The sequence below is a fragment of the Emys orbicularis genome, chromosome 10, assembly GCF_028017835.1.
Source record: "Emys orbicularis isolate rEmyOrb1 chromosome 10, rEmyOrb1.hap1, whole genome shotgun sequence".
Classification (NCBI taxonomy): Eukaryota; Metazoa; Chordata; order Testudines; family Emydidae; genus Emys; species Emys orbicularis.
Genome location: NC_088692.1, coordinates 51,077,073 through 51,103,591, shown reverse-complemented (window position 1 = coordinate 51,103,591; position 26,519 = coordinate 51,077,073). Strand labels below are relative to the sequence as shown.

At 48.1% G+C, this 26,519-nt stretch overlaps 1 protein-coding gene across 1 annotated transcript; it reads left to right on the top strand.

Annotated features, from left to right (window-relative positions):
• The first annotated feature begins 240 nt into the window (after positions 1-240).
• NEIL1 (nei like DNA glycosylase 1) lies at positions 241-14,178 on the top strand. The gene is made up of 10 exons (XM_065412487.1): positions 241-297; positions 1,343-1,830; positions 3,878-3,997; positions 4,962-5,025; positions 7,168-7,270; positions 8,809-8,933; positions 10,985-11,012; positions 11,627-11,688; positions 13,179-13,419; positions 14,132-14,178. The coding sequence occupies exons 2-10, from the start codon at positions 1,352-1,354 to the stop codon at positions 14,176-14,178; spliced, it is 1,269 nt and encodes a 422-aa protein (XP_065268559.1). The 5' UTR covers positions 241-297; positions 1,343-1,351.
• Positions 14,179-26,519: the final 12,341 nt, after the last annotated feature.

The following is a 26,519-nucleotide window of genomic DNA, read 5'->3' as shown; positions in this document are numbered from 1 at the left end:
TAGGGGTGTCCGTGTAGTAGATGGTTGGGGGTCAGGGCCTGTGCGGTGCCTTTCCCCAGCCAGCCATAGAATACAAGGCACAGGGAAGAGGAGGGGGAGAATTCCATTCCCTGCCCGTGTCCCTGAGCCCCTCCCAGGCAGCCACGCGGAGCTGGAGACCTCCCACTCCCCACCCTGTAGGCTGATGCTCCCCCGTGGAACTACAACTCCCATCGTGCCCCGCGCTGCCCCGCCCCTCCCAGCCGGGGGGCTGTTTAACCCTCCGGCTGCCGGCGAACAGTGCGAGCGGGAGCTCAGGTACGCGGCGGGGTCTGCCGGCAGGTTCTGTGCTGGGACAGGCTTTGGGGGACCCGGAGCGGGGGGGACAGGTTGAGGGGAACGGGGGGAGCTGGCCCTGTGCTGGGGTTGTGGGCGGGGACTGCGGAGCCGGCCTGCTGCGGTGCCTGGTTGTGTAACTGCTCCAGCCCCGCTGCAAACTCGGGCGGGAGCGTTATAAGGGGAAACTGGCTGGGGGGAGCCGGCCCTGTTCTCGGGAGGGGGGCGGGACAGACTGGGGGGGGGAGAAGCTGGCCCTGTACTTGGGGGGAAGCTGGCCCTGTGCCGGGGCAATGGCTGGAGGGGGGATCCGGCCCTGTTCTCGGGGGGGGGAGAAACTGGCCCTCTGCCGGGGGAGGCTGGGGGGGCGGATACTGGCTGGAGGGAGAGCTGTGCTGGGGGTGGGGTGGGGGAACACTGGCTGGAGGGGGAAGCTGGTCCTGTACAGGGGCTCCTGAGGGGAGCTTCCTGTCTCACGGGGACCCAGGGCCCATCTCCGTTCCTGGTCCTGGCCAGCTTGGTGGTGCCCATTTCCTGGCTGTGCACTGGCTCCTCATGGAAGGGGTTGGTGGCTCAGCCCATGGCCAGGTGGTCCCTAATTCCCAGGGCCGGCTCCAGGCACCAGCTTACCAAGCAGGTGCTTGGGGCGGCCACTTCGGAGAGGGGCGGCACGTCCAGCTGTTTGGCGGCAATTCGGCAGACGGTCCCTCACTCCTGCTCGGAGCGAAGGACCTCCCGCCGAATTGCCGCCGCAGATCATGATCGCGGCTTTTTTTTTTTTTTTTTGCTGCTTGGGGCGGCCAAAACCCTGGAGCCGGCTCTGCTAATACCCATCCTCAATGGTATCCTTGTCCACTGGCTCAGCCTTGCAATTGTCCCCTGCACACCTGCCGTTGGGTCCATGTTCACAGGCCAGGCGGGCCCGGCAAAGCCAGGGACAGAGAGAGCTGCCCGTCCTGATTGGTAAGATGCACGTGCTACAGTAGCTGCTCTGCCTTATGCCTGGGTCTTCCCTTCATTTGGGCAGGTGTCTAAGATGCCAGAGGGCCCAGAGCTGCACCTGGCCAGCTGCTACATCAACACGGTATGTGCAGGGCTCATCTTCTCAGGGAAGGTGGAGAAGTCTGAAGTGAGCAAGAACCCAGAGGTGCTGTTTGAGAGCGACGCGTACCTGATCTCTGCCACCTCACGGGGCAAGGAGATCAAGCTGACCCTGACGCCACTCAAAGAGGAGAAGAACACGCTCCCTGGCAGAGGGAGGGACAGGGAGGGGCTGAGCCAGAATGGTCTCCAGCAGCCCATGGATCTTGTCTTCCGCTTTGGAATGTCAGGCAGCTTCAAGCTCGCTTCCGGGGCCGAGCTGCCCAAACACGCCCATCTTCGGTTTTACACCAAGGAGAGCCCACACCGAGCCCTCTGCTTCGTGGATATCAGGCGCTTCGGGAGGTGGGAAGTGCATGGGACGTGGCAGCTGGATCGAGGGCCATGTGTGATGCTGGAGTATGAGAAATTCAGGTGAGATCAACCATGACCTTTCATCTCTGCTTGAGAAACTGACCAGGAGTGTGTGTCGAGGGGGGTGGGGGGGAATGAATGATAGACACAATATTCTAACAGTGAATTCTGTGGGGAGCCTGGTGATAGAATATGGGGCCTTTCACCATTACAGGGACACTTGTAGCTCACGTTTATGGAAACTCTGTCTTGGGTTGAAGACTGTCTGGTGCTTTGCATTCCCAGAGATCTCGCTATGAACAAGGGAACAGGCTTGGTTTAAACATCCTCCTGTTTGGCTTTTTCTTATATAACAAGCAAACAGCACAAAAATAATTCTTAAGTATTGCAAAAGCGAAGAGCACAGCTGAGCGATTTAACCCTCACAGCAATGGCTCTCCAGTGGCTATGCAGACAACCTTGCTATCCACTCAGTTCACCATGTTGAGAACCAAGCGGGGGGAGGCTGAATGGTTGGGAATGAGGTACGTCCATGAGGAGATGTCTGTTATGCAAAGTGGGAGGCTGGAAAAAGCTGGAGATCCCCTGGGCTAGGACCTGTTAACTGACTATGACAGAGACCCAGAGGACTTTGGTCGAGCTCTTGTATTATTTTTTACAAGTTAATGTTTCACTCTTAATATGTGTCTGTTACAGTCATGAAACAGTGCAAGAGAGCAAGAACCCTGCTGTAGCTACTTTAACACCTGCAAAATCCCATGGCAGGCAAGGAGGGGCTTGTAGCTTGGTGGACAAAGGGCCAGGTCCCCAAAGATATTGAGGGTCCTAACTTATGCTGGAAGAGCCTAAATACCTTAGAGGTTGTGGGCCAAAGTGCCTACTTTGTATTTCACAGGTAGAATTCATAGTTGAAGGGCGTATCACCGACTGACAGAGGTTGGAGATTGAAAGGGGTCATTGGGTTGTCTGATGCACACACGCATGCCTGCCTGTCCAGGTACCATGTGGTATGTTCATTAGTGGATTTTCAGGGTTAGTTTTGAATTTGCTGAACATTGGGATTTCCACCGCTTCCCTTCCAATCTTTTCCCCCCTCATATTCTCAAATCTTCCTTTCCCTAATTGTATCCCATTCAGTCATCAGAGGCTTGGTGAGTTTGTTGGTTAATTCCCTGAGCACCTTGTCAAAGGCAGATTGCATAAAAGGATTCCAGAGTCTCAGGCATTGAGTCTTTGTTCATTTCATCCCCCCCCTCTTTGATGAATGAGCTACTCCCTCTTCAGTGCATTTCTGCATGGCCACTTATATTTATTTCCCTTTGGCAGCATTCCTTGAATCCTTGTCTCTCCACTGCAAGCCTCACCTGACTGTACATGTTGGTGTTCCCTTATCTCTTTGCTCTTCTATGTCAAGATCTTAGAGCAGGCCTTCATAAAGCCACTCTTCAAAGGCTCCTTCTTGTTCTTTGTATTCGTCAGTTTCGGAGGACTCTTAGACTGCCTTCAATGCCTTAATGGCGATGTCTCTTGCTGTTCCTCCAGCCTTCTTTGTGCTGTGGTGGGTCTTTAATGCTTCCTCTTATCACACTCAATTTCTTAATTTGCTTCCCTGCAATCAAATACCTTGATAATTGCTGCATTCCGGGAACCCGTTCCCTACGGGGCTGAATTCAAGTAGCTTACAGCACTGGAACTGCAAGTCCGTGCGCTGCTCCTGCTAAGGAAACAGCGGGTCATCCCTGTACATTTACCCAAAGGGTTTCGCCGCTACCTTTATCGTTACCTGTTTTATTGTAACACCTCTTGATGTCTAATGCTGCCCCCTCCTCTCTACTACACAGACTGTCTGCATCTATATTTACAGTCTTGCTATAAGAACCATCCCCCAAGGTTTCACTTGTGCCCGCTAGACCATAACCTCCATCATTTTTAGTTTCACTTCTCCCTGCTTGTGTCTGGAGGCAGACCCTTCTGCAGCAGAAAACCCCACTGGAGAACAACCCCACCTCCCATGTTGGTTACTGTGTTGGAAGCACATCACAGGCTGAGTGAGGTGGTCGTTTCCCCACCCCCTCCTCCCTAGCTGACCGGCCCTGCTGTCTTCCAGGGAGAACGTGCTGAGGAACCTGTCTGACAAGGCTTTCAACAAGCCCATCTGCGAAGCCCTGTTAAATCAGAAGTTTTTCAATGGGATTGGCAACTACCTCCGAGCCGAGATTCTCTACAGGTGAGCAGGGCGAAGAGCGGAGAGGAGGAGGCCTGGCCCGATGGAGATGTGGGTCCAATATCCTATTCCACCCCAGGCTCAAGCCAGGCCTTGTTTACGCAGGGACGCTGAGGAAAGTTCAGATGAAATAACTAAAGCTGTGAAGTTAATGTGCGGGACTTCGAGTGCATTAACCCCCTGAGGAGGATTCAGCTACAGCAAACTAAGAGCACTTTACTTCTGAATGAGCCTCTCCAAATGGGGGTTTATGATGCACTTTCACTGATGTGCCTTAACTTCACAGCTTCAGTTAACTGGTCTGAACTCCCTATGGAGACAAGCCCACAGCCTCTCTGTGCCTCAGCTTCCCTATCCGTACAATGGAGATATTAGCACTGCCTTAGGGGTTGGGAGGATAAATTCATTAGGAAGCATGAGGTGCTCATGTATGTATAGGGTCCCTTTTACATAGTAAGTAGACAGCCAGACCTTGTGATTCCCATCCCTGTAGCTACGAGACCAGCACCATGTAAGGGTCCAAACTGTTGAGAGGCCACCCATTTCCCTTGCTGAAATGCAGCCGGCCCATATCCATTCCAGCGCTAAGCACCTACTGACAGCACTGCCAGTGCACCTCAGCTTTGAGCACTTTGCAGTTCCTGCACTGCACTCGCTACCAACGCAGCCCTGACCTTTATTTTTTTTCCTGAGTGCCCTATATACGCTGGGCATCTCAGATTTGGCCTGCGGTGACACTTTCAGTCTGGGACCTTGCCTGGGGAGCTGAATTACACCCTGCTCACGTGCCATAGTCTGAATGCACCAATGTTTTACTGTGTAGATTACATCCAGCTCTTCAGAGGTGAAAAGCCAATGCTTCCACCCACTGTGTCAGCAATCTTCCTCCCCTCCCTTAGGCCGGGACTCCATTTGCATTGGCTGGCATTTGTGTTGGGGTCCTCACGTAACAGATGGACTCTCCTAGGTTAAAGATCCCTCCCTTTGAGAAGGCTCGGACGGTGCTAGAGGCTCTTCAGCATCGGAAGCAGGTGAGGAGGGTGGAGAAGGCTCACGCACGTGCACAGAAATGTTCCAGCTCATCACATAGAACTCGGGGTTCAGTGCTCGCCCTGTAGCGCCTGAGGATCTGCAGCCCCAGTTACGAGTTGTAGCTTTAACCTTAGAACTTCCACCGCTTCTGGTTCGGGTCCTGTTGCTCTTTCTTCTTGTTAGAAGTGGCTGCTGTCTTGGAGGTGGATCCTCACCATGAATCAGGAGGCCAGACACTCTGACTTCAGGGCCTGTTCTGTGTCTCACAAAATCCCTTCTTACGGGGGATTCTCAATTTAATTCTTCAGGCTTTACCTCCCCATGACGTGCGGCCACACTGCCATGGCCTGGAGTCTGTCAGATCCCCCCGCTCAGCCATATCATTATGTGCATGGCTTGGATAGGTGACCTGTGCAGACAATAGTGCTGCCCATTTAGTAGCTGGCTCTGAGTCAGGCCTGGAGCAGGCAATGCCCCAGCATGGGGTTTGGAGGGGTGGTTTTCTGGAGAGCTGTGAGACAGGGCCTGTTCCCATGTGGTCGTTAAAGCTCCTCTGGCACCTTGTCCAAGCAGGGATGTTAGCACCAGAACTTGCCAAATCCCAGCTCTGCTGACTGCATTCTGGCTCCTCAATGAGCCACGCAGCTTGAGCAGGAGACGGAATTCTTCCCTCCCCGTGCTCAGACTTGCTGTGGGCTCTTTAACAGTTTAACAGTGATTGCATTTGGCTCCTCCATGAAGGAATCACTCGCTTCCTCGTGTGATATACAGCACGTGTATGGTTAGTTTATAAAGCACGTTGGGGTCCTTTGGGAGGACAGATGCTACGCAAATGTCTGCTTCTCCTCCAGTGCCTTTAACTTCTAGGAGTTGCTCTGCAAAAGTGCTGCATGTAAAACTTGTTTGCAAATCTTGAGCCAGATGGACCATGACTGCCTATCATGGCATATACGTCTATGGCTCCTGCGTTGTGTATACATTCTCCTTTGCTGAGGGGGACTGCACTCTGCCTTGTACAGTAGCCACTTGCATATTTCGGTCACTTGGCCATTCCCTCCCCCTACCAATCTCAAATATACTCAAAGGTATTTAGGCACCGAACTTCCACTGATTTCAAGGGAAGTTAGGAGTTTAAATACCTTTTGGGGATCTGGGCCAAAGATCCTAGTTCGCTGTGAAAATAACCCACAACTAAGAGGACCACAGTAGTTTAGGCTCCAAATCTGACTATTCTGGTCTAGTGCTGTGTGGCCTCTGGAGGGGAAGTAGCTATTTAAAGAAAAAAACAAATACCGTTTTTGTCTGACCGGCCTTTCTCCCTCCCCTCCCCTCCCCCGGCCTGTCTCTGTAGCAGCAGTTAAGTTACAAACACCTGCGGCGCAGTCAGTGATGCGTCCCAGCCGTAAGAGATCTTTAGCCTTCAGATGCTGCCAGGCTAAATTCAGCCCTGTGTGGAGTGGTAAAGTGACTGATGTATACAAGTGGGTACTTTACAGAGGCAGGTCAGATTCCCACTCAGCAGGGGCAACTGCATCAAAGTCTGTGGAGTTAGCCCTGCTTATGCCAGGGCTGAATTTGGCCTGGCATCTGGAAACAGGGAGCATTTAGCACCTGGAGGGAGAGGAAGCTGGGTTGGTCGGAGCACATGTCAGGGCAGGTTTAGGCTCTGGTAAGGGAAATCTGGGGGAGGGGCGAGGAGCAGGATGGCTTGGCAGCTGTGGAGGAGTTGCCTTATAGGAAGGGCTGGACAGCTGGGAGGGGATTAGGCTGGTTGTTTTTGGAGTGGGACCAGCAGCTACAAAGGGGCTTGAAGTAGGGTCTGCACCGCAGTCAGAGGTGTAAGTGCAGCCCATGTCGACATAGCCAAGCTCCCTTTGATTCTGCTGGCTCGCTAAAACTAGCAGAGAGGCTGTGGTGCCCGGGCCAGCCACCCGAATACAGGCCTGCCTGGGACCCGGGGTGTGTACGCTGGTGGCTATTAGCAAGCTGGCTCAGATATGTCTGCACCTGCTGATTGCAGGGTTGGGCCTACCCTTGCTGGGAGGAGGAAGGGCTGGATGGCTGGGGAAGGGTTGCATGGGAGAGGGTTGGCTTGGGCTGGGTCTGGGCTGCCTGTTTGAATCTCCTCCTCTCAAACCCAGCAGAGTCCGGACCTGACCTTGAGCAAGAAAGTGAAGTTAAAGCGGGAGAATCCAGACCTGCTGGAGCTCTGCCATGCGGTGCCCATGGAGGTCATTCACATGGGTAAGGAGGCAGCTCAGGGAGCACAGCCCCGGGTTCCTGCCCTGCAACGGGCCATGGAGCCTGTGGGTGGGGGTGACTCAGCTGCACCAGCAGGAGGAGGTGCAATGAGATGTTGAAGTTGGGATTGGATCCCTGCTGCCTCCAGCTGGGCAGACACTCAGCGACGGGGGAGGGGTGGGACAGAGCCCTGCTGGGGTGGCAGGAAGCAGGGGCGCTGTATGAAAACGCTCGGGCTGGGCATTTAATGCCAGTGGGAGGAGGCTGGGCCTTTGCGTGAGAGGCAGGATGACACCAGATGTGCCCTTTGTGCTGCGTGGGGCGCGCCAGTGGCCCCTGCAAAGCTACTTCCATCGCGCTGAAATTGTTCGGATTTCAATGGGTAGCTATTGTCATAGGCCAGTAGCAAAAATCCCCAGCAGCCAGAGACGGGACACTCGATGGGGAGGGCTCTGCGTTACTACAGAGAATTCTCTCCCAGGGGTCTGCCTGCTGGGTCTTGCCCACTTGCTTAGGATCTAATTGATCACCATATTTGAGGTCAGGCAGGAATTTTCTCCCAGGTTAGATTGTCCAAGATCCTGGGGATTTTTTGCCTTCCTCTGCAGTGTGAGGCACGGTTCACTTCAGGTTTAAACTAGTGTCGGTGGTGGATTCTCTGTCACTTGAAGTCTTTAAATCCTGATTTGAGGATGTCAGTAACTCAGCCAGAGGTACAGGAGTGGGTGGGTGAGGTTCTGTGACCTGCAATGTGCAGGAGGTCAGACTAGATGATCCTGATGGTCCCTTCTGACTGTAAAGTCAATAATAGGAGAGACCCATGGTGGCCCTGTTCGCTGAAGAGCAGAGAGCAGGTGCATGTACTGTCCCCCTGCTCAGTGTTCCCGACACAACGGTTGATTGCACAGGACAGACTTCACTCCCTGTCCCAGCTGGGATGTGTCCCTGACTCCGTCTCTGGGACTAAGCGAGGAGAGGCCCCAGGGCCCATCCATTATTTTCCCTCTCTTGCATCCTTTTTGGGTCTGCCTCCGCTTCAGCCTGCTGTAGGTTTTGCCCAGACTTCCCCTGAGGATTTCAGCAGACAGACCCCTCCGCCCCGCCAGAGCTAACTGCATTGCACTCTGACTGTGGTGAGCGAGCCAGACAGCTGCAGACATTGGGGGAGATGCAAAGGAAAGACGAGTGAGCCCGGATACAAGAGAAATCGACCTCTTGGCTTATCAGAGCAGTCGATGTCTCCAGCTGGTGTGGAAATAGAGGCACTCCCTTAAAAACACCAAGCTCCAGAGAGCTGAATGCTTTCAAACTGCATGTGTGCAGGCTGGAGAGGTGCAAATCCATCTCCAGGCCATCCCACACGTGAGAGGGAGCCCCTGGAAGGGTTCAGAAAGATGTAGCTGAGCATTGCTGCTGCCCCCAGCAGGGGTCACTGTAGCATAGAGCAAAGCCCACAGCTGATCAGCCCCTCACTTCTGGAGTTGCAGTGGGAACCCTGTAGCTGAGAGTTTTCCTTGATGCTCATTTTTGTGTCCCACCAGGGGGGAAGGGTTACAGCCCGGAGCCCTCTGATGATGCCGCGGCCTTTGAGGAGTGGCTGCAGTGTTACTGTGTCCCTGGCATGAGGTCGCTGCGTGATGGCAATGGCAGGACCATCTGGTTTCAGGTATGAACCGCGGTGGCCTTGCATTTGGCGGGGCTTGACTCATGATTGCTGTCCCTACTGTGGGGCTTGACCCTGCTGCAAGAGGAGACCGGCAGGACGCCTACCCCAGGGCTGGACTAATGCAGGGGCTTTAGGGGCTGCAGCCCATGGCCTCGGGCTAAGGGGGGCTCTGCGGGCCAGGTGTGGCCCACTGCTTCTTTTAATCCGGCCCACGGCAAGTCTCGGCGCCGCAGGCTGGACACCTGTCCCCTAGCCTCGGCGCCCCACCCTGGAGCTGCGAGCGCCAGCTCGCCAATGTGCCCCTGCGGCCCCTAGGTGGGGGTGTTCAGGGAATCTCTGCGCACCAGCTCTGCAGCTCCCATTGGTTGGGTACTGTGGCCAACGGGAGCTGCGGGGGCAGCACCTGCAGGCACGGGCAGTGTGCACCGCGCAGAGCAGTCTGGCCCCTCTGCCTAGGAGCTGGACATGCCAGCCACCTCTGGGAGCAGAGCAGCGTGGAGCCAGGGCAGGCAGGGATCCTGCCTTTGCCCTGTTGTGCCGCCGGCCAGAGCCTACACCCTGCACCCTAATCCCCTGCTCCAGCCCTGAGCCCATTCCCCACTCCAAACCCCCAGGGGCCCCACAAAATCTAATAGCCCCAGGCCCACAGGAGAGAGAATCCAGCCCGTCCTGCTCTGCATCACCAGGAAACATTAGCTAAGCCTAGAACAAAGTCTGTCCCTTTGTTACCTGCACAAAATTCTCTGTCACTTGCACACTCTAGAGCACCCACCTCTACCTAGTTCCTACGGCTCAGGTGTAACGCTCTTAATTTAGGCACTCTAACTTTACCCCTCCGTGGGCTCCAGGCTCTACTCCTCCAGGCTCAGAGCAAACACCCATTCCCTCTGGACTCCAGGCCTAATCTTTTTGAGGGTTTACAGGGTCTTTTACCAGTGAAAGAGCCTTACACAGTAATATCCTTAACCTCTATTTATTAACAGTCGCCAAAACAGAATGCACATGCTACACATACAATGCTCACCACTCCCAATAAGACAGATGAACTTTCCCTGCTGGTCAATCAGGATCAGGTCATCTGGGGGACTCCAGTTTCTGCACAGTGTGATTGGCGGTGTGTTGAGGTCTGGCAGCTCTGATCCTGGAGTTGGTTCCCAAGAACTTCCTTTTGGACCCCAGTTTATATAGTGAAACTTGAGTTCTGCTAAGCTATACCGTAACCAATCATTTTACTAAAATTTTAGTAACCAATCCTAACATATTGTAACAAAATTCTCTAACCAATCATACCCCCTACCTTAATTAATTTACACCTAGCAAAATTAATTATGTAAGACAGAAACAATCAAAGAACCAGACAAAGATAATACAGACAAATAATAGGGAAGTGGGGACAATAAAGACAAAACAATAAAGAAGTGAGGATTTCACAACCACAACTATTGATAAATGATTTCTTGCCAGACGGAATGCTGTCAAACTAAGTTTTCTTTAACCATCTTAAGATCCATTTCTTTATCTGGTGATAGTGGGTGCTATTAGGACAGGGTCTCCTTCTTAACAGCCCGATGTTACATTGTTTTAATGTAATTTAGATGGAAAGTGAGGATGTGACTTCCTGCTTCTTAGCTAATGGCTGTTGCTCTCAATATGGCTGCAGACAAAGGCCTTAGGCCTTACCATATGGCTACAAGAAAAGGCCTTATCCTTAAACTTAGAGACTCGGAGATCTCTCCCGCTCACCAGCAAGGAGACCGGATGTGCTCAAGAAATCCTGTCTCGCTCACCTGGGCAACTTGGAGGAGGGGTGGAAAGAAATGGACGAGACAAACACCAAGTCTAGGGTGCCAACATTTGGGCTTTTACACTACTTTGAGTGAGCTGCTGCTCCAAGACGCCATTCTGTCACTGCCTGTTGCTCTGGCTAATTTACGGGTGCCCCTGCTGCAGGGTCTGGCAGCATTGCTGAGACCTTTGATGCCTGATGGGGGTTTGAACTGCCCTTTGGATTGGGCTAGGGCACTATCTAAAAGCTTTTTCTTCCTTTGCAGGGGGAGCCTGGACCTATGGCCCCGAAAGGTGAACATCAGCTTTACTCTTCCATGCTTTGCAGGGTTCTCTTGCTTCTGGTTGGGTTGGGAGAGGCAGGGAGATCCGTCACTTGCTGTGGAATTATTAAGGTTAAGGAAACAAGCGATGCTCTTCTCAAACTCTAGCTCACTGCCCTGAATCCAGTAGTGGTTACGCATCATTACCCCTGGGTGACCATTCAGCAGCCCGGGTGAAAGGAGATAGTGAGTCTCCAAGGGTCCTATTATTGTTGGCAGCCCAGTATCAAGTGGCCTGTGTACCCTACAAGTGTCCTTACATGTGAACGTGGGGAAGCTAGCACTGTCCTCTCTGTGCTATACCTGCTCTGTGGAGGGAGAGCTACGCAAACCAGCCCACTCTGAGCACCCTCATTACACTCAGGTCATGTATAGTCCAGGCAAGATGTCTCCAAAACCAGGCCAGCTGTGTCCAACCTCTCTCAGAACCATCTCCAAGCTTCCAGACCAGCTGGGGGAGCTTTTCTTCCTTGGATGGCTTCCCAGAGGGAAAGAGGGCTGGGGATTAGACCTCTGACTCAGCTGCAGTCAGGCCCCTTTCTCGCCTCCAGAGTTAAACTGTGGTCTTAACATTCTCTCCTGCAGGAGAAAAGTCCCGCAAGAGGCGCTTGCGGGTGAATGCTGACCCTGAGCCTCCAAGTCCAAAGGTACAGAGCCTTTGTCTAGACATCTCCTGTATCTCAGTTTTTATGGGGGCCCCTCTACTCCCAGAGTCATTCTCCTGCTGCCCCATTGTGCATTTCATTGGATCTTTGTATGGAAGAAGTTAAACACCATCTCAGCCTTCACAGCCCCCCCATTATTCCCAGATGAGAAAACTAGAACAGAGAGGGACCAATGTGTTGCCATTAGGATTTGGTGAATCGGGACTAGAACTAATAGACCTCAACCTCGCACTCTTGTCCTCTAAACACTACCCTAGATAATACCACCTCTCAACTAGCCCCCTAAGTCATGGACACTTTACTGGCACGTATCCTGACACTAGGCGTGTGTGTGCATGTTTGTACACACGTTTGTACACACATCTCTGTAGAGAGGCTCAGCATCCCAGAGATATTCTGATAGCTGGGATCTCAACCCCACGCTCTCATTAAGCTCATCTCAGGATGACACGAACGCAGTATAAGAATAACAGGTTACTTTATTTTTTAGTAGTCTCTGCTAGTTCAGCAGTTCTAACTCTTATCCACTGGCCTCAGGGGTGGGGTTAAAGAAACACACTTCTATTGTCCAGACATTATTTAATCTCACGTTTGAAGGTGAGCAATGTACTGCAAATGTCTCTTACTTGAATAAGAGACAAATCGCTAACAAGGTCATGCTGACCAAGGGGTGTCTTTGGAACAACGGAAGTTGTGCGACTTGGCGAAAGGAAGCATCTTAAGGGTGGGTACAAATGCAGCTTTTTTTAACTGCTTAAGTCCCTGCAAAACATTTAATCAAAATACAGCTGCTATTGACCCGAGGCTGTGGCATATGTTACTGGTACTACTGCTCTTGTTTGGGTAATAGTGAAACAGCTAATCTAGTCCCCTTTGTTGTTAAACTGTGCAAATCCGCAAACATCCCTACACATCTCTGACTGGCAGACTGTCAAATACCTGTGTCTGTCTGTCTGTGTAACATAGGCACTATCAGAATAAATATGATTCTTTCTAAGGGCCAGCCAAGAACCCCACTGCACTAGGTGCGGTACAGACAGAGTAGTAGATGGTCCCTGCTCCAAAGCCAATGATGTGAGCTCTGTCTTTGCCTTGCACAGCACCAAATGTTCTCTCAGCATTTATTGTAAGGGTTAGTAGTGGCTGCATGAACAGCTGGTGATGTGCATTCCTGAGGTGGAAAACTTTAGGGAGAACAAGGCCAAATTTTCACATTTGGTGCCTGACTTTAGGCAGGTTAAGTTTTAAAACTTGCCCCAGTTTGCTCCCAGCTGATGTGTGTGGAGTAAACTCCATAGAACAGATGGTTAAAACTGTGCATCTGAAGGTTGATCCCAGAACAGCTACAGCACTTCCCACAACAGCCTTTGCCCCCGGTTCCCCTGAACTTTCTAGAGAGATCCCCAAACATACAGAAGAAGCTAAAGTCGCTTCCCCGTGACTGAGAGCGCACATTTCAATCATCTGCCTAGGTCACAAAGCCGGTGCCTACGAGAAGTTCGAAGGGCAGCAGCAGCCAAGAGAAGGTAGCAAAGCGATCTGGCAGGAAGAAGGGGAAAGAGCCCGTCCAAGGAGCTGAGAACACCAAGGCAAATGAAGCAAGAAAGCCAAACGCCAGGTCCAGAAGGAAAGCATCAGCAAGTCAAGAGTCTCCCACGAGCGAAGCTCCTGCTGCAGATAGGAAGAGGCAGGCATCTGCTCGGAGAAGCACAGGTTAGAATGCTGCACTGGCTCCAACATAAGCATGGGAGGGGGATAGGCCCAGATGGCTTATGCTGGTCAGGGTCAGTCTGGCATTTTTTCAAAAGTGGAATAAAAGAGCTAGTGTTCTGCAGGGAAAGGGAAGCCCCATCCACCACCCACGCTCTGTAGGATTGTTGGCCAGGCACTGGAGTTAGAAACTCTGAAGCTAATTCTCTGTGCACGTGTTGTGTGACCAGATCACTGACCGTAGGCATGGTGGGTCCACAGCGAGTGATTCCTTAATGGACACCAGGATAGTAGACTGGTGGGTTGGGGCAGGAGATACCTTACACAGAGTCCTGGGGCCCCAGTTCTGCTGCTTTGACTGCAAAATTTCCAAGTACCAGGATGCAAATCTTTAAAATCGCCTGGTCTGCTCAAGGCAGGGTGGGTACTGAGAGAGAGAGAAGGGTTAATCGTGAGGTGATGAGGATGGCTCTGAGGACCCCAGCTGCAGTAGAGGGGAGGAAGGAGAGGATCTGGCCAGGACTGAGATCTGAGTTCTATTAGGAAATTGGCACTCCCCCCAGCGCCCCCAGGATTCTCAGGCAGCAGAGGTAGCTTCCTGCCCCCTTCAATCTTCCCGTGGGAGAAAGTGAATTTCCCTTGCTGCAGGGAACAGGCAACTTGACTGTCAAACTTTGTCCTCTCACTGCTCTGACTTTCTCCCCTGTCTTTTTAGGAGCAGCTACTGCTGCCCCAAGATCCAGGCGGGTGAAGGCTGAATGACTGGTCTGGCACGGCATCTGTCCTCGCTCCAGCCTGGGGTAACTCAGATGGGAGCTCGCTTGCTACTGCTGCACGTGCTGAGGGAGACGCGCTGGGAGCAGCTGCTGGGGTGACTCTTCTCTCAAGCGGGCGTGCCCGCTGCATTGTTTCTTAGATCCTTCCTCAGAGGGGCTTGCTGCCGGGGCTCTAAGCAGCTGACGCAAGAGCCATGCCCCATGAAATGGAGACGGTGATGCCGTGGCGTCAGCCTCCCTGCTCAGTTACGGGGTTTTATTCCTTTTTAAATGCGGCTCCAGGACACAGCAATTGGGTGACTTTGTATCGAACCCCTTGGAAGCTGCCGGGGCACCCGCTGGTGACTGCAGCTGAGAGCTGGCGGCTCTGGGCAGGGAGGTGGGAAACGCACCGAGTAGGGGAAGTCTGAGGTTGAAACTGTTTCCTGAGGGTCAGGTTAAAAATCCTCAGAAGACCCTAGCTCTTCATTCCCTGCTCCCTGCTCTCAGCTGCCCTTTGCAGCCTCCCTGCCCGCAGCCACGAGATGGCTCTGGCTTCAGAGGCTGTGTTTGGCCCAAGTTAGTGAGGACAGAGCGGAGTTTGCAAATGTTTTTATTGCCCTGGCTGATTCCAGAGTCTCTAACCCTTGCTCTGCAGGAGGGCTGAGCTTTGCAGATCAGCAGCATTTTATCTCGTGTAACTCAGGAGGAGGGTGGCAGTGGCATGTCTGAATAAGGGATCAACTTTGCTACCAGAAACACGTGCAGTCTCTCGGCAGTGGGCGTGCAAGCTTTTCCTTGCTGTCCCGCTCGTATGCCTGAGCGCTGGTGGGGATCAGAAGGTAGGACAGCCTGGGTGGCTCTGTCAGAAATTCACCTCTGCAGAGGGGATGTGCAGACACTTAGCTGTTGTGTGGAGTGAGTCCATCAGTCAGTCACTCCTGAGCTGGGCTGCCCAGAAACCAGTGCCCTGAGGTTACAGGCTCAGCTGCTGTGCCAACCTGCCCACCCTCCCCATAGTGTGGTTCTCTGACTCAACTGCCAGTGCTTTTAGCAATCTGATTTTAGTACTAACAATAAAACTTTTCCATAAACAATCCCTTGTGTGGCTGCTTTGCTATCCCTGCAGAAGACTCTCTGCTGTTCTGGAGGCCAAGTATTAGGGCAAAGCAGCAATACAGTAGTAGTATGGCTTACAGCCAGGTCAGGGCATTCTGCTGGGACCTGCCCTTTCTGGGTGCTAGTGGTTCGGATCTGCCTCTTTTGCAGCTAGTTAAAGGGAGTTCCTAGTGGCCATAGCTAAGCTGTACTGGATTCCTGTTGTGAGCATTCACATGAGGATTCAAATGGGGAAGGAAGCTATACAAATACCTGTCCATAAATGGAATAAAGAAGCCCTTGTAATAACTGGGAGTTAATGGCAGATTCTTCTGGTGCCAGTTCAGGTGCTAGCCTGGATCATTTGACTAGAACTATTTTTTTTTCATGTCTGGAGGGAGTTGGGGGCCTTTGACCGTGGGTGAGAACCCTGGCTCCCCATCTCAATTAGGAAACTGTTGCAGTGAAACTGAAGGGCTCTTGAGAATGCCCCCTGTGACAGTCTGTACCCTTATGCTCACCACTTTGTACAAGAGTGATCATGGTTTTATAAAAGTATGCCTTGTGAGGTATCATTTGAAAGGTCATAATCGGCTGAACATTATTGTCCTGGTAAAATATGTGCGGCAACATTGTGTGTTCAATTATAAGATTCTACTGTGTGATTTTACTGAGACATGCTCCAAGTTTAGAAAAACCGCTTCAAACTATTTGCCCAGAGACCAAGGCTAGCCAGCACCTCAGCACAATCAAATGGACTATCACCTAGTTAAGCAACCATTCTTTGGCAGTAAGAAAGGTGTGAGCGAGAAATTTACATCTTGGCAATAGAACAGCTGGGCTAAACAGACTGGCTGTCACATGAACTCCAGCTGGAGATGATCTTCAAAGAGGAGGAAAAGATATAAAAATGAGGAATAGAGGCCCCAAATCACCTTCCTCTCCTCATCTCTACTCACAGCATCGACAATGTTTGAAAGATAAAGAAAGCATCACTGAACCTGGGGAGGGGTCATGGCTTGGGAGGAATCCAGTCAGACTGTTGTAAGCCTATCGTGAGAGAAACCTTCTTGCTCTAAGTTCACTTAGCTAGTTAGGTTAGGTATTAGTTTGCGTTTTACCTTTTATTTCTTTGTAAACAATTCTGACTTTTATGCCTCATTCCTTGTAATCACTTAAAATCGATCTTTCTGTAGGTAATAAACTTGTTTTCCTGTTTTATCTAACCCAGTGTGTATTTGGATTGAAGTGTTTGGGGAAACTCCATTTGGACAGCAAGATTTGTGCATATCCATTTTCTATTAATGAAATGACGTGTTTTCTCTGAGCTTTTATTGTCAAGAAGGAGAGAGCTGGGCAGTGCAAGTCGCACATTTCTGGGGACACGTCTGGGACTGGGAATTTTCTTGTGTCCCTCTGCAGTATAATTCAGGAGTGGCTAGCGAAGAGCACTCATCTAAGGGTACATCTACACTTACCGGAGGGTCCGGCGGCAGGCAATCGATGTTCTGGGATCGACTTATCGCGTCTAGTGAAGACGCGATAAAATCGATCCCTGATCGCTCTGCCGTCGACTCCGGAAATCCACCACGGCAAGAGGCGGCAGCGGAGTCGGCGGCAGCGGTCGACTTTCCCCCGTCCTCACAGCCAGGTAAGCCGACCTAAAATACGCAACTTCAGCTACGGTATTCACGTAGCTAAGTTGCGTATCTTAGGTCGGACCCCCGCTGTAGTGTAGACCTAGCCTTACTCAGCTGGGAATAGTTTACATGCTAGAGGCTGTGAGTGCAAGCCAGGAGTGGTTGCTCTCACAGCGAAGCAGTGTAAAAGGCAGCCCATGTTGGAGAACTGAGGAGACGCAGCTGTCCAACAGTCCAGATTGTACCCTGGACCGGTGAGAGTGAGCCAGTATGGCGTACTGGTAGGAAGCCAGTCCAACCCGTACGCAGCCCACATTAAAGCTCTACAGGCAGCGCTTTAACATTCCTGCCCCTTTTGCCTTCCCTGTCGGCCCTGCTGGTAGGGTCCATACCGGCAGGGCCACTGACGGGGGAGGCAAAAAGGGCAGGGTGCTTTAACGTCGTTGTCCCTTTTGGCCCCGCCCAAGTCAGCAATTTAAAAGGGCCAGGGGCTCCCAGCTGCTGCTACTGCGGCAGTGGCCAGAGCCCCGGGCCCTTTTAAACCATCGCCGGAGCCCTGGGCGGTGGGGGCTAGGCAGCGTGGATGGGCTGGCTGTGGGAGGCTGACCCCCCCCCAGCCCCGCCCCTTCCACCTGAGGCCCTGCCCCTTCTGGAGCTGGCCCCCCTACCGGTAAGAATTTATTATTACTTTCACCCTTGACCCTGAAGAATGTCACAACCCCCAACTTTTCCACTTCGTCATCTTTAGCAACATCCGAGGCTCCTATGCTAACAGGCAATGGTGAAGTCGTTCACCTAGGAAACAAGTGACCAAAGCAAGTTGCTACAGAAATGCAGCTGGCTTTTCATAGGAAATATTTCTCTTGGTCTGATGAGTGATAGCACAGCTAAACTGTGCCATGATGAGAGGTAACATCCTATCCCCAAAACAGTGTTTTTAGAAGTGACTCCTCCTGGTGCAGGGCATGGTAAGGGGATTCATGGCCCAGGGTGGCACCTACTGCTACAAAAGTCCCAGTTGAGCAAGAAATGCCCCCTGCACCTTGATTCCTTTCTTTCACATTTATTTATCAGTGACCTCACATGCATGTGTCTCTTGCGGTAAGTGGGGAGCAGGGAGACACATGGTCCAGTGGATGGCCCGCTGGACGAGGATTCTGCATCTAGCTCACCCACTGGCCTGCTGGGTGATCTTTAGTCTATTAGCCAGATTTAAAAAGGGGTCTTATTAGTGACCTGTCAGCTAGAAAAGTGTCATTGTTATCACGTTAGGTGCATACCTGGTGCTCATCACCAGGGTGTATGGCGCTGCGGAAAGAGGGTCAGTTTTGTTATATCATAAATGTTATTAGGTAGCCAATTTGGAAAAATCATAAAATCACAAAGAGCAATAACTTGAAGCAACATAGTGTAATTTTGACCAGAATTGGCAGAAAGCTTCTAAATACAATTGATAATGTAACTCTACACTCAAACTAGAATTGGTTGGGAAATATTTAGCCCCAGGTGATAACTTTTATGCATTTTCCCTTTGGTTAAAGCAAAAGTCTGTAGTCACATGACAGCATGAGCTTGTTTGACCATGTGTTACATTGTCAACTGGATTTATATGAGATTTTCTGCCTGATATTTTATATTTTATGACTATTGGCTACTGTCCAATGGTTCCTGCACTGGCAAATGATGATAATACAGTGTATACCATGATGAACTATTTTCAGGCTATGTTCTGCTCTCTGGACCAAGACTGGACCTATGTTGTGTATGATGAAGCAATCTACTGCAAAGCACAGATTATTAAATAGAGGAATCAAAAGGAATTTGACCATGACCACCTTGATGTGGGAGGCATGCATCGTGCAATGAATTTCATGGGTGGTGTAAACAGTATGATGCAGGAAACTGGATTTGAAGACCTCTTTGTTAAAGCCAGCAACTATGGTGCTTCAGTCAGCCATACACTAAAAAGGACAGCATTAAAATCCACAAACTTATAAATGAGGCAATGAATCACTTGAAATGGATGGCACTTGGCGATTCCATGATCTCCCAGAAGATGAGAAGAGATGCATGTTGGAGAAAACTTGAACATGCTTTGACGCTGTGGAGAAAGCACACAGAGAAGACAGAGTGGAAGCACAGAATGCTGTGGCAGACTTCATAAACAGACCCCAATCAGCTCATGGACTCTTATGTTACCCAAGGAACAATCTGTTCAGATACATAGTTTTCCCAGAACAGAAATGTAATAGAATTCTCCCAACTACCGATGGATTACATAGCAGCAAAGAGAGACGATAACAAGTCTATGGAACTTGAGACATCTGTAGTGTGATCACGTGAATTATGCTAGGTGGGGATGTGTAACTGTAGCAGAAGCCAGACTTCTGGAGGAGCAGAAGCCAGCTATATATCATGCCCTAGCTGATAGCCAAGGAGCAGTATACTGGACTGCCAGACCCTTCAGTGGCATATGGCGTGACATGGCCATCGAGCAATCTCTCAAGAAGGACTGTGGGAAGCATCATCATCTTTGCACAAAAGATAAGGCTCTGACCAAGTATTACCTGACTGCACATTTTGAGGCAGTTGTAACAGCTATGACAAAACAAATGTGTGGAATGCAGCCTTCAGCAACAGAGCTCCACCAAGAAGCTACCACACAGCGCATGGCTGCAGATGAAACTGCTGTCCCAGATATTAGAAAAGTTGTGACTGAATGACAAATCCTTTTAGCCCTGAACACGTGTGAACATTGCAATGTGTATTGGGGCCCCACCTGAAATTGCAGAAAGTTTGTGAATGAGAAGAGAGAATGGCCTACAAGTAAGGAAGCAGTTTGTAACCAGTAGGCTGCAAAGGGGTGAGGTAGATCTCTTTGATCCCATAGAAAGGTCTAATCTCAAATCATTTGGTAATCTCAACAAGACAATCGAACAAAAGAAGCAGCAGATAGCACAAGAGACAGCTATTGATCATCAGATATTCTGCAAGCTGACAGTTATTGCCTAGCTCAGAGAGGTTGGTAGCCAGGGTGATATGAAGTGTGAGCTGGCACCTGTTCCACTTTCCCTCTTCAACTTGGATGGAACTCTAAGGGCTTGTCTATACTACCCGCCGGATTGGTGGGTAGCAATCGATCCAGCGGGGGTCGATTTATTGCGTCAAGTATAGACACGATAAATCGACCACTGATCGCTCTCCCGTCGACTCCAGTTCTCCACCAGAACAAGAAGCACAAGCGGAGTCGACGGGAGAGCGTCAGCTGTCAACTTGCCACAGTGAAGGCACCACGATAAGTAGATCTAAGTACGTTGATTTCAGCTACGCTATTCACACAACTTCAGCTACGTGATCTTAGATCGACCCCCGGCGGTAGTGTAGACAAGCCCTAAGAAAGAACCCAAAGAGCAGCGCATTGTCTTGGCTGGAGAAAAATCTATCAATGGTTGAGCTAGCAGCATCCTGTGAGCCAACATTAGCTATTACTGACGTCATGAGGATTCTGCCAATGGTGTGCACCAATCCTGCCAAGTGAAAAACTTTTGGGGAGCTGTCTGATCAGCTACTGAACATTTATCCTTGACCTAAAATGTCAATAGCCTGCTGTTGGTGCAAATGAAGAATCAATGAAAACTGGTGAGAGAGCCCACAAGGGGAATGTCCAAATGCAAGAAATTTGGAACTAGACTGTGGTAACGCCATTACCAAAGCAAGATTTGAAGATCATATCAAAGAAATACACGTAACAATGCAAACTTTCTCCTCAGTGACGGGATCGGGGAGTGTGAACAGAGATGATCAGCTGGTCGTGAAGTATACCTTGCTGGTGGGTTTCACGACATCGCACAAACAGTGAAAGTAGTGCCTGGCACCTATTCTGCAATACCAGAACTTGAGACAGATCACAAGGAAGCAGGTTCGTGAGCCACATGCAAGAACGTGCTTGAAAGTCTCAGGGAAGGAGAACACCAAGTTGGAGTGGAGGGAAACAATCCCAGAGTTAGGACCCTCCTTCCAGGTGATGACATGATATCCTCTCACATTAAGGATACTCCTCCATGGGAGGTAACCCCAGTTATTGGGAAGAGACAAGTAATTATAGGACTAGAAGGGACCTTGAAAGGTCATCTAGTCCAGTCCTCTGCACTCATGGCAGGACTAAGTATTATCTAGATAATGGGGATTCGATTATTAGAAATATTGATAGGTTTTGTGATGACTGGGAGAACTACATGGTGAATTGCCTGCTGGTTGCAAAGGATGTGGACCTGTCAAGACATCTAGATTGACTTATGTGCAGAGCTGGAGGAGGAGCCATTGGTTGGGGTATGTGTTAGTACCAATGACATAGGGAAAGGTAGGAGAGAGGTCCTGCAGGCCAAATTTAGGCTGCTAGGTAACAGTTTGAAGTCCAGGAACTCCATAGTCACATTCCCTGAAATGCTTCCAGTTCCACACACACGGCCAGTTAGACAGGAAGAACTGCAGGGTCTCAATGCAGGGATGAGATGCTGGTGTTGGGATTTAGGTTTATTGGGAACTGGGGAACCTTTGGGGAAAGGAGGAGCCTATACAGGAACGATAGGCTCCAGCTAAACCAAAATGGAACCAGATTGCTGGTATGTAAAATTAAAATAGATCATAGTTTTTAAACTAAGGGCTAAAAGCTGCAGAAGAGCATAGAGTTTGGACAGAGACATCCCTTAGGGGAGGATTAATTTAAAGGGGATACTCTATATCCTAATAAAGAGGAGAGGATAGAAGCTGATAAAGTGCAGGTAGGAACTGAAGAGTCAAACAAAAGAGAGTCCCATTCAGTTACATCACATGAAGGCAGACAACTAAATGTGATATTTTATAAGCGCTTGTGTACAAATGCTAGAATTCTAAATACAAAGATGGGTAAACGTGAGTGCCTCATATTAAAGGAGGCTATTGATATAAGAGACATCACGGAAACTCAGTAGAATGGTGATCAATGAGACACAGTAATACTAGGGTACAAAATATATAGGAATGACAGTACGTTGTGCTGGTGGGGGCGTGGCACTATATTTGAAAGAAAGCATAGAGTCAAATATAGTAAAAATCTTAAAGGAATCAAACTGTACCACAGAAATTCCATGCTTGAATAATAAGAATATAGCAGTAGGGATATGCTACCCCCCACCTGACCAGGATAGTGACAATGACTGTGAAATACTGAGGGAGATAAGAAAGGCTATAAAACCAGAAAACCCAGTAATAATTGGGAGATTTTAACTATCTCCTATTGTCTGGGTCCATGTCACTTCAGGAAGAGATGCAGAAAGAAAATTTCTAGACACCATTAAATGACTGCTTCTTGGAGCAGCTAGCCCTGGAACCCACAAGGGGAGATGCAATTCTTGATTTCGTCCTAAGTGGTGCACAGGATCTGGTCCAAGAAGTGAATCTAACCGAACTACTCGGTAATAGTGACCATAATGTAATTAAATTTAACAGCCCAATAGGGGGAAAATACCAGAGAAACCCACCATGGTAGCATTTAGCTTCAAAAAGGGGAAGAACACACACACAAAGGAGAAGGCTAGTTAAATGGAAATTAAAAGGAGCCACAAGAGTGACATGCCTGCAAGATGCATGGAAACTATTTACAAACACCATAATAGAGGCTCCAATGAAATGTACTGTATACCCCAAATAAAAAAAATAAAAAAAGAGGACCAAAGAAATGCCACTGTGGCTAAACCATAGCATAAAAGAGGCAGTTAGAGGCAAAAAGTCATCCTTTAAAAAATGGAAGTCAAATCCTTCTCAGGAAAATGGAAAGGAGCATAAACTCTGGCAAGTCAGGTGGAAAAGGTAGGTCCAGAAAGAATTTGAAGAGCAACTAGCAAAAGTAACTGGTTAAAAGATTGAAAACTGACAATTTATTCCTACCCTTTGTTTTCTAAGTGGAGAGAGGTAACTAGTGGGGTCCCCCAAGTATCTGTACTGGGACCAGTGATGTTTAACATATTCCTAAATGATCTGGAAAAGGGGGTAAACAGTGAGATGGCAAAGTTTCCAGACAATAGACAATTACTCAAGCTAGTTAAGTCCAAAGCTGACTGTGAAGAGTTACAACTAAATCTCACTAAATTGGGTGACTGGGTAACAAAATGGCAGATGAAATTCAATGTTGATAAGTGAAAAGTAATGCACATTGGAAAAGCACAATCCCAACTGTTCATCCAAAATGATGGGATCTAAATTATCTAGTACCACTCAAGAGAGAGATCTTGGAGTAATTGTGGCTAGTTCTTTGAAAACAGCTGCTCAATGTGCAGTGGCGTTATAAAAAAAAATATGAGGAACCACTAGGAAAGGGCAAGATAAGACAAAAAATAGCATCATGCCACTTTTTAAATCTATGGTACCTCCACACCTTGAATACTGCATGCAGTTCTAAACTAATCTCAAAAAGTATAGAGGAGAATTGGGAAAAGTATAGAGAAGGGCAAGAAAAATGATTAGGGGGGATGGAACAGCTTCCATAGGATGAGAGATTTTTAAAAAACTGTTCCTGTTCTGCTTAGAAAAGAGGTGACGGGGGTGGGTGATAGAAGTCTATGAAATCATGAATTGTATGAAGGAAGTCTTATTTACTCCTTCACATAACACAAGAATCAGGGGTCACCCTATTAAATTAAACAAACAGAAGGAAGTGCTTCTTCACACACACAGTTAACCTGTGGAACTCATTGCCAGGGGATGTTGTGAAGGCCAAAAGTATAACTGGGTTCAAAAAAGAATTAGATCAATCCATGGAGGATAGGTCCTTCACTGGCTATTAACCAAGATAGTCAGGGATGCAAACCCATGCTCTGGGTGTCCTTAAACCTCTGATTGCCAGATGCTGGGACTGGGTTGCTTAATAATTACCCTGTTCTGTTCATTCCCTGTGAAACACCTGGCACCGTCCACTATCGGAAGACAGGATACTGGGCTAGATGGACCCTGGGTCTGACCCATTATGGCTGTTTGTACGTTCAAAGCAAACACTCAAAGTAAGCAGGGTGATAATGTGGAGCTTGGACTCAGATAGTGCATGTGTGCACTTTTTAGGTTTTTTTTATGCTTGGGGGTTCCTTCACTATAAACTGATATCTTCTAGTGTCTTTGGTCTGTGGGATGCAACTTTAAATAGCTAGTTAGTTAACAATGTTTTTTTTGTTTTACATTTCTTCTGGTTTTTAATAACGCAAATTTAATACACAGATTAACTTTGTTTACAGTGTAATGGGGACCAAGTCTTTTATAACACAAGCTATACTTTTGCAATTGTATAGATATTCATTTTTATTTAAGGTGCATTACTAATATTTGATACTAAATGTAATGCTTAATTGCTAGAACAGATGCTCACAATCTTCTATTAGAATGTGTATTGCTTTCCCTTGCTGAGCACTCTGTTTTAGCAAAAGAGTTAGTAACATAATTTTTACCAAGCTTTTTAGAGTTAATTTGCTTGTGATACCAATTCCACTTTTAAGTATTTAGAAACACAAACTTTAACAACAATTACTTCCCTGTAACAGAACATAAACCAAAATAAATCTTAAATGCAAGTTCATGCAAACACTTTGAGAGTATTAAATTTTTATGACACTTTGTGTTTGGGAGCCAAAGGTGGAAACCTGCTGAAACTGTTTGGTTAGCTTTATGCATAAAATTGTTATTTTAAAACATTTTTGCCATGACATTTTTATAGGGATATTTAAAATTGCAAACAAGTTCATAAAAACCCAAACAAGAAATTGACATTTTAATATTACCTTTACCTTAATGTTGAGATTTCCCCTTACATTTTTTCTTTATTTTTATTTTTATTTTTTATTCAAACTGTGATTAATAAAAGAATTCTTTTGGTTTTTAATTGTACATCTATTTCTGCCTCAACAAATAATGCATATATTTATAACTGAGACCTTTTTGAACTTTAAAAAAATGGTGGTAATAATATTATGATGCTTATACCCCAAACATAATAGTAAAATAGTGTGGTACCACTTATATTTTTTAAAAAAGGTATAAAATTGACTTTTGTTGCAACAAAATAAAAATAATTAAAAAAAAAAGTGATGTTACACACACAACATACAAACAGGACAGCATACATGACGTACATGACAAACTTACAATTAAAAACAAATGGCGCCAGACTTCTTATTTATACCTATATGAAATAAGAAAAATAAAAAATATTTTAAAAAATAAACAAAATGGTTAACCATTTAAATAAGCAAGTTATTACCTTCATTTTTAATAAAATGAATTCATATTAATATTTGAAAAAAATTATTGTATTAATTTAGTAACAAGGCATTTTCCATTATTTTATATTAATTTTATTTTAAAACTCTGTGATAATAAGGAAAGCCCATGTTTCAAATATTAGTTAGTGGTTAGGATTAGAAGCAGAGTGTGCATTTCTGTTGCTTGGCAACCCTATCTTCAAGCAAGTTAGGAGTAATTCCAGCTATTGCATTCCTGAAGAGTTAAATTTATTTATTTACTGGAGTTTTTTAAAGTAAAATGTTTACCTTGTTTTTTAATTTGTTTGATTGTTGTTTTGTTCTATTTTTAAGCTTTCGGAGGTTTCTGTAAAAACTATAACTTTTAAGGGGGGGAGGGGATGAAGAGCAACCTAGGAAGGTAGTGAGACCTGAACATTAACTCTATAAAGTTATCTTAAGGTACAGGCAGCAGCAGCAAGTTTAGCAAACTGAGAAAGGAGATAAAGGAAAACTTAACCGTATGTAAAAATATTTGAGAAAGAAGGTTGCGTTTTTAGCCATGAGCAAGGAGTGTGGCTCCAGGGGTTAAAGCACTTGGGAACCCGCACCCCTGGTTTTTATCCTGGCTTTGAAAGAAAAGTGAGGATTGTTACCTGTTCTTGCAAAACCTCTATTTGTTTCCCCCAGTGTTTGTTGCTTTTGTCCACATGCCAAATGGAGTGCGGGAATGCTCTTACATGCTCCAGTTAACTGTTTTTGGGCAACGCCATCTGTTAATGCATCTCTTAATTTTGCTAGGGCCACCTTTTTCCATTTCTGTTCCCATTCTTCAGGCACAGGGTAGCTCACGCTTGCTGATGACCACAAATATTTATAACAGGACAGCACATCTTTTTTTTTTTTTTGTAGGTTTTTTACAGCTGTTTCCACAACGTTTTATTCTGTTCCCATGCTTGCTGTCTCTGGACTGCTTGCCACCCTGTTAGGAGAACGGGAGCATTCCAGAGCTCTGTGGCTTCTCCTGCTTTCTTTTAACTCTTTCTTTGTTTTTGTTATTTGCCCTGCCAATTTTGTGGCATGTTGTCTTAACTGTAACAGCCATGGTTATAGTTTGCAATATTCTACATTTGAAGGCTACAGTCTCTGCCCTAGCCTTACAGATTCCATTCCATGGTCCTTCCCCACATATGTCTCCGGCACAGCAGATAACCTCAAAATATGTTTTATAATTAAGGAGTAGGGGGTCTTATCTGCATAACTTCAGAAAAATAGCAGACAGAAAACCTTTTCTCAGCTGAGTACATTCTACAAATAATGACGAATATTTTGATGTAATACATGGTACA

Excerpts from the sequence above, each read along its gene's own strand:
- NEIL1 (XM_065412487.1), top strand. The coding sequence starts at position 1,352 with ATGCCAGAGGGCCCAGAGCTGCACCTGGCCAGCTGCTACATCAACACG. Across the intron at positions 11,013-11,626 it reads TGGACCTATGGCCCCGAAAG|GAGAAAAGTCCCGCAAGAGG; the intron begins GTGAACATCAGC and ends TCTCTCCTGCAG. Across the intron at positions 13,420-14,131 it reads ATCTGCTCGGAGAAGCACAG|GAGCAGCTACTGCTGCCCCA; the intron begins GTTAGAATGCTG and ends CTGTCTTTTTAG.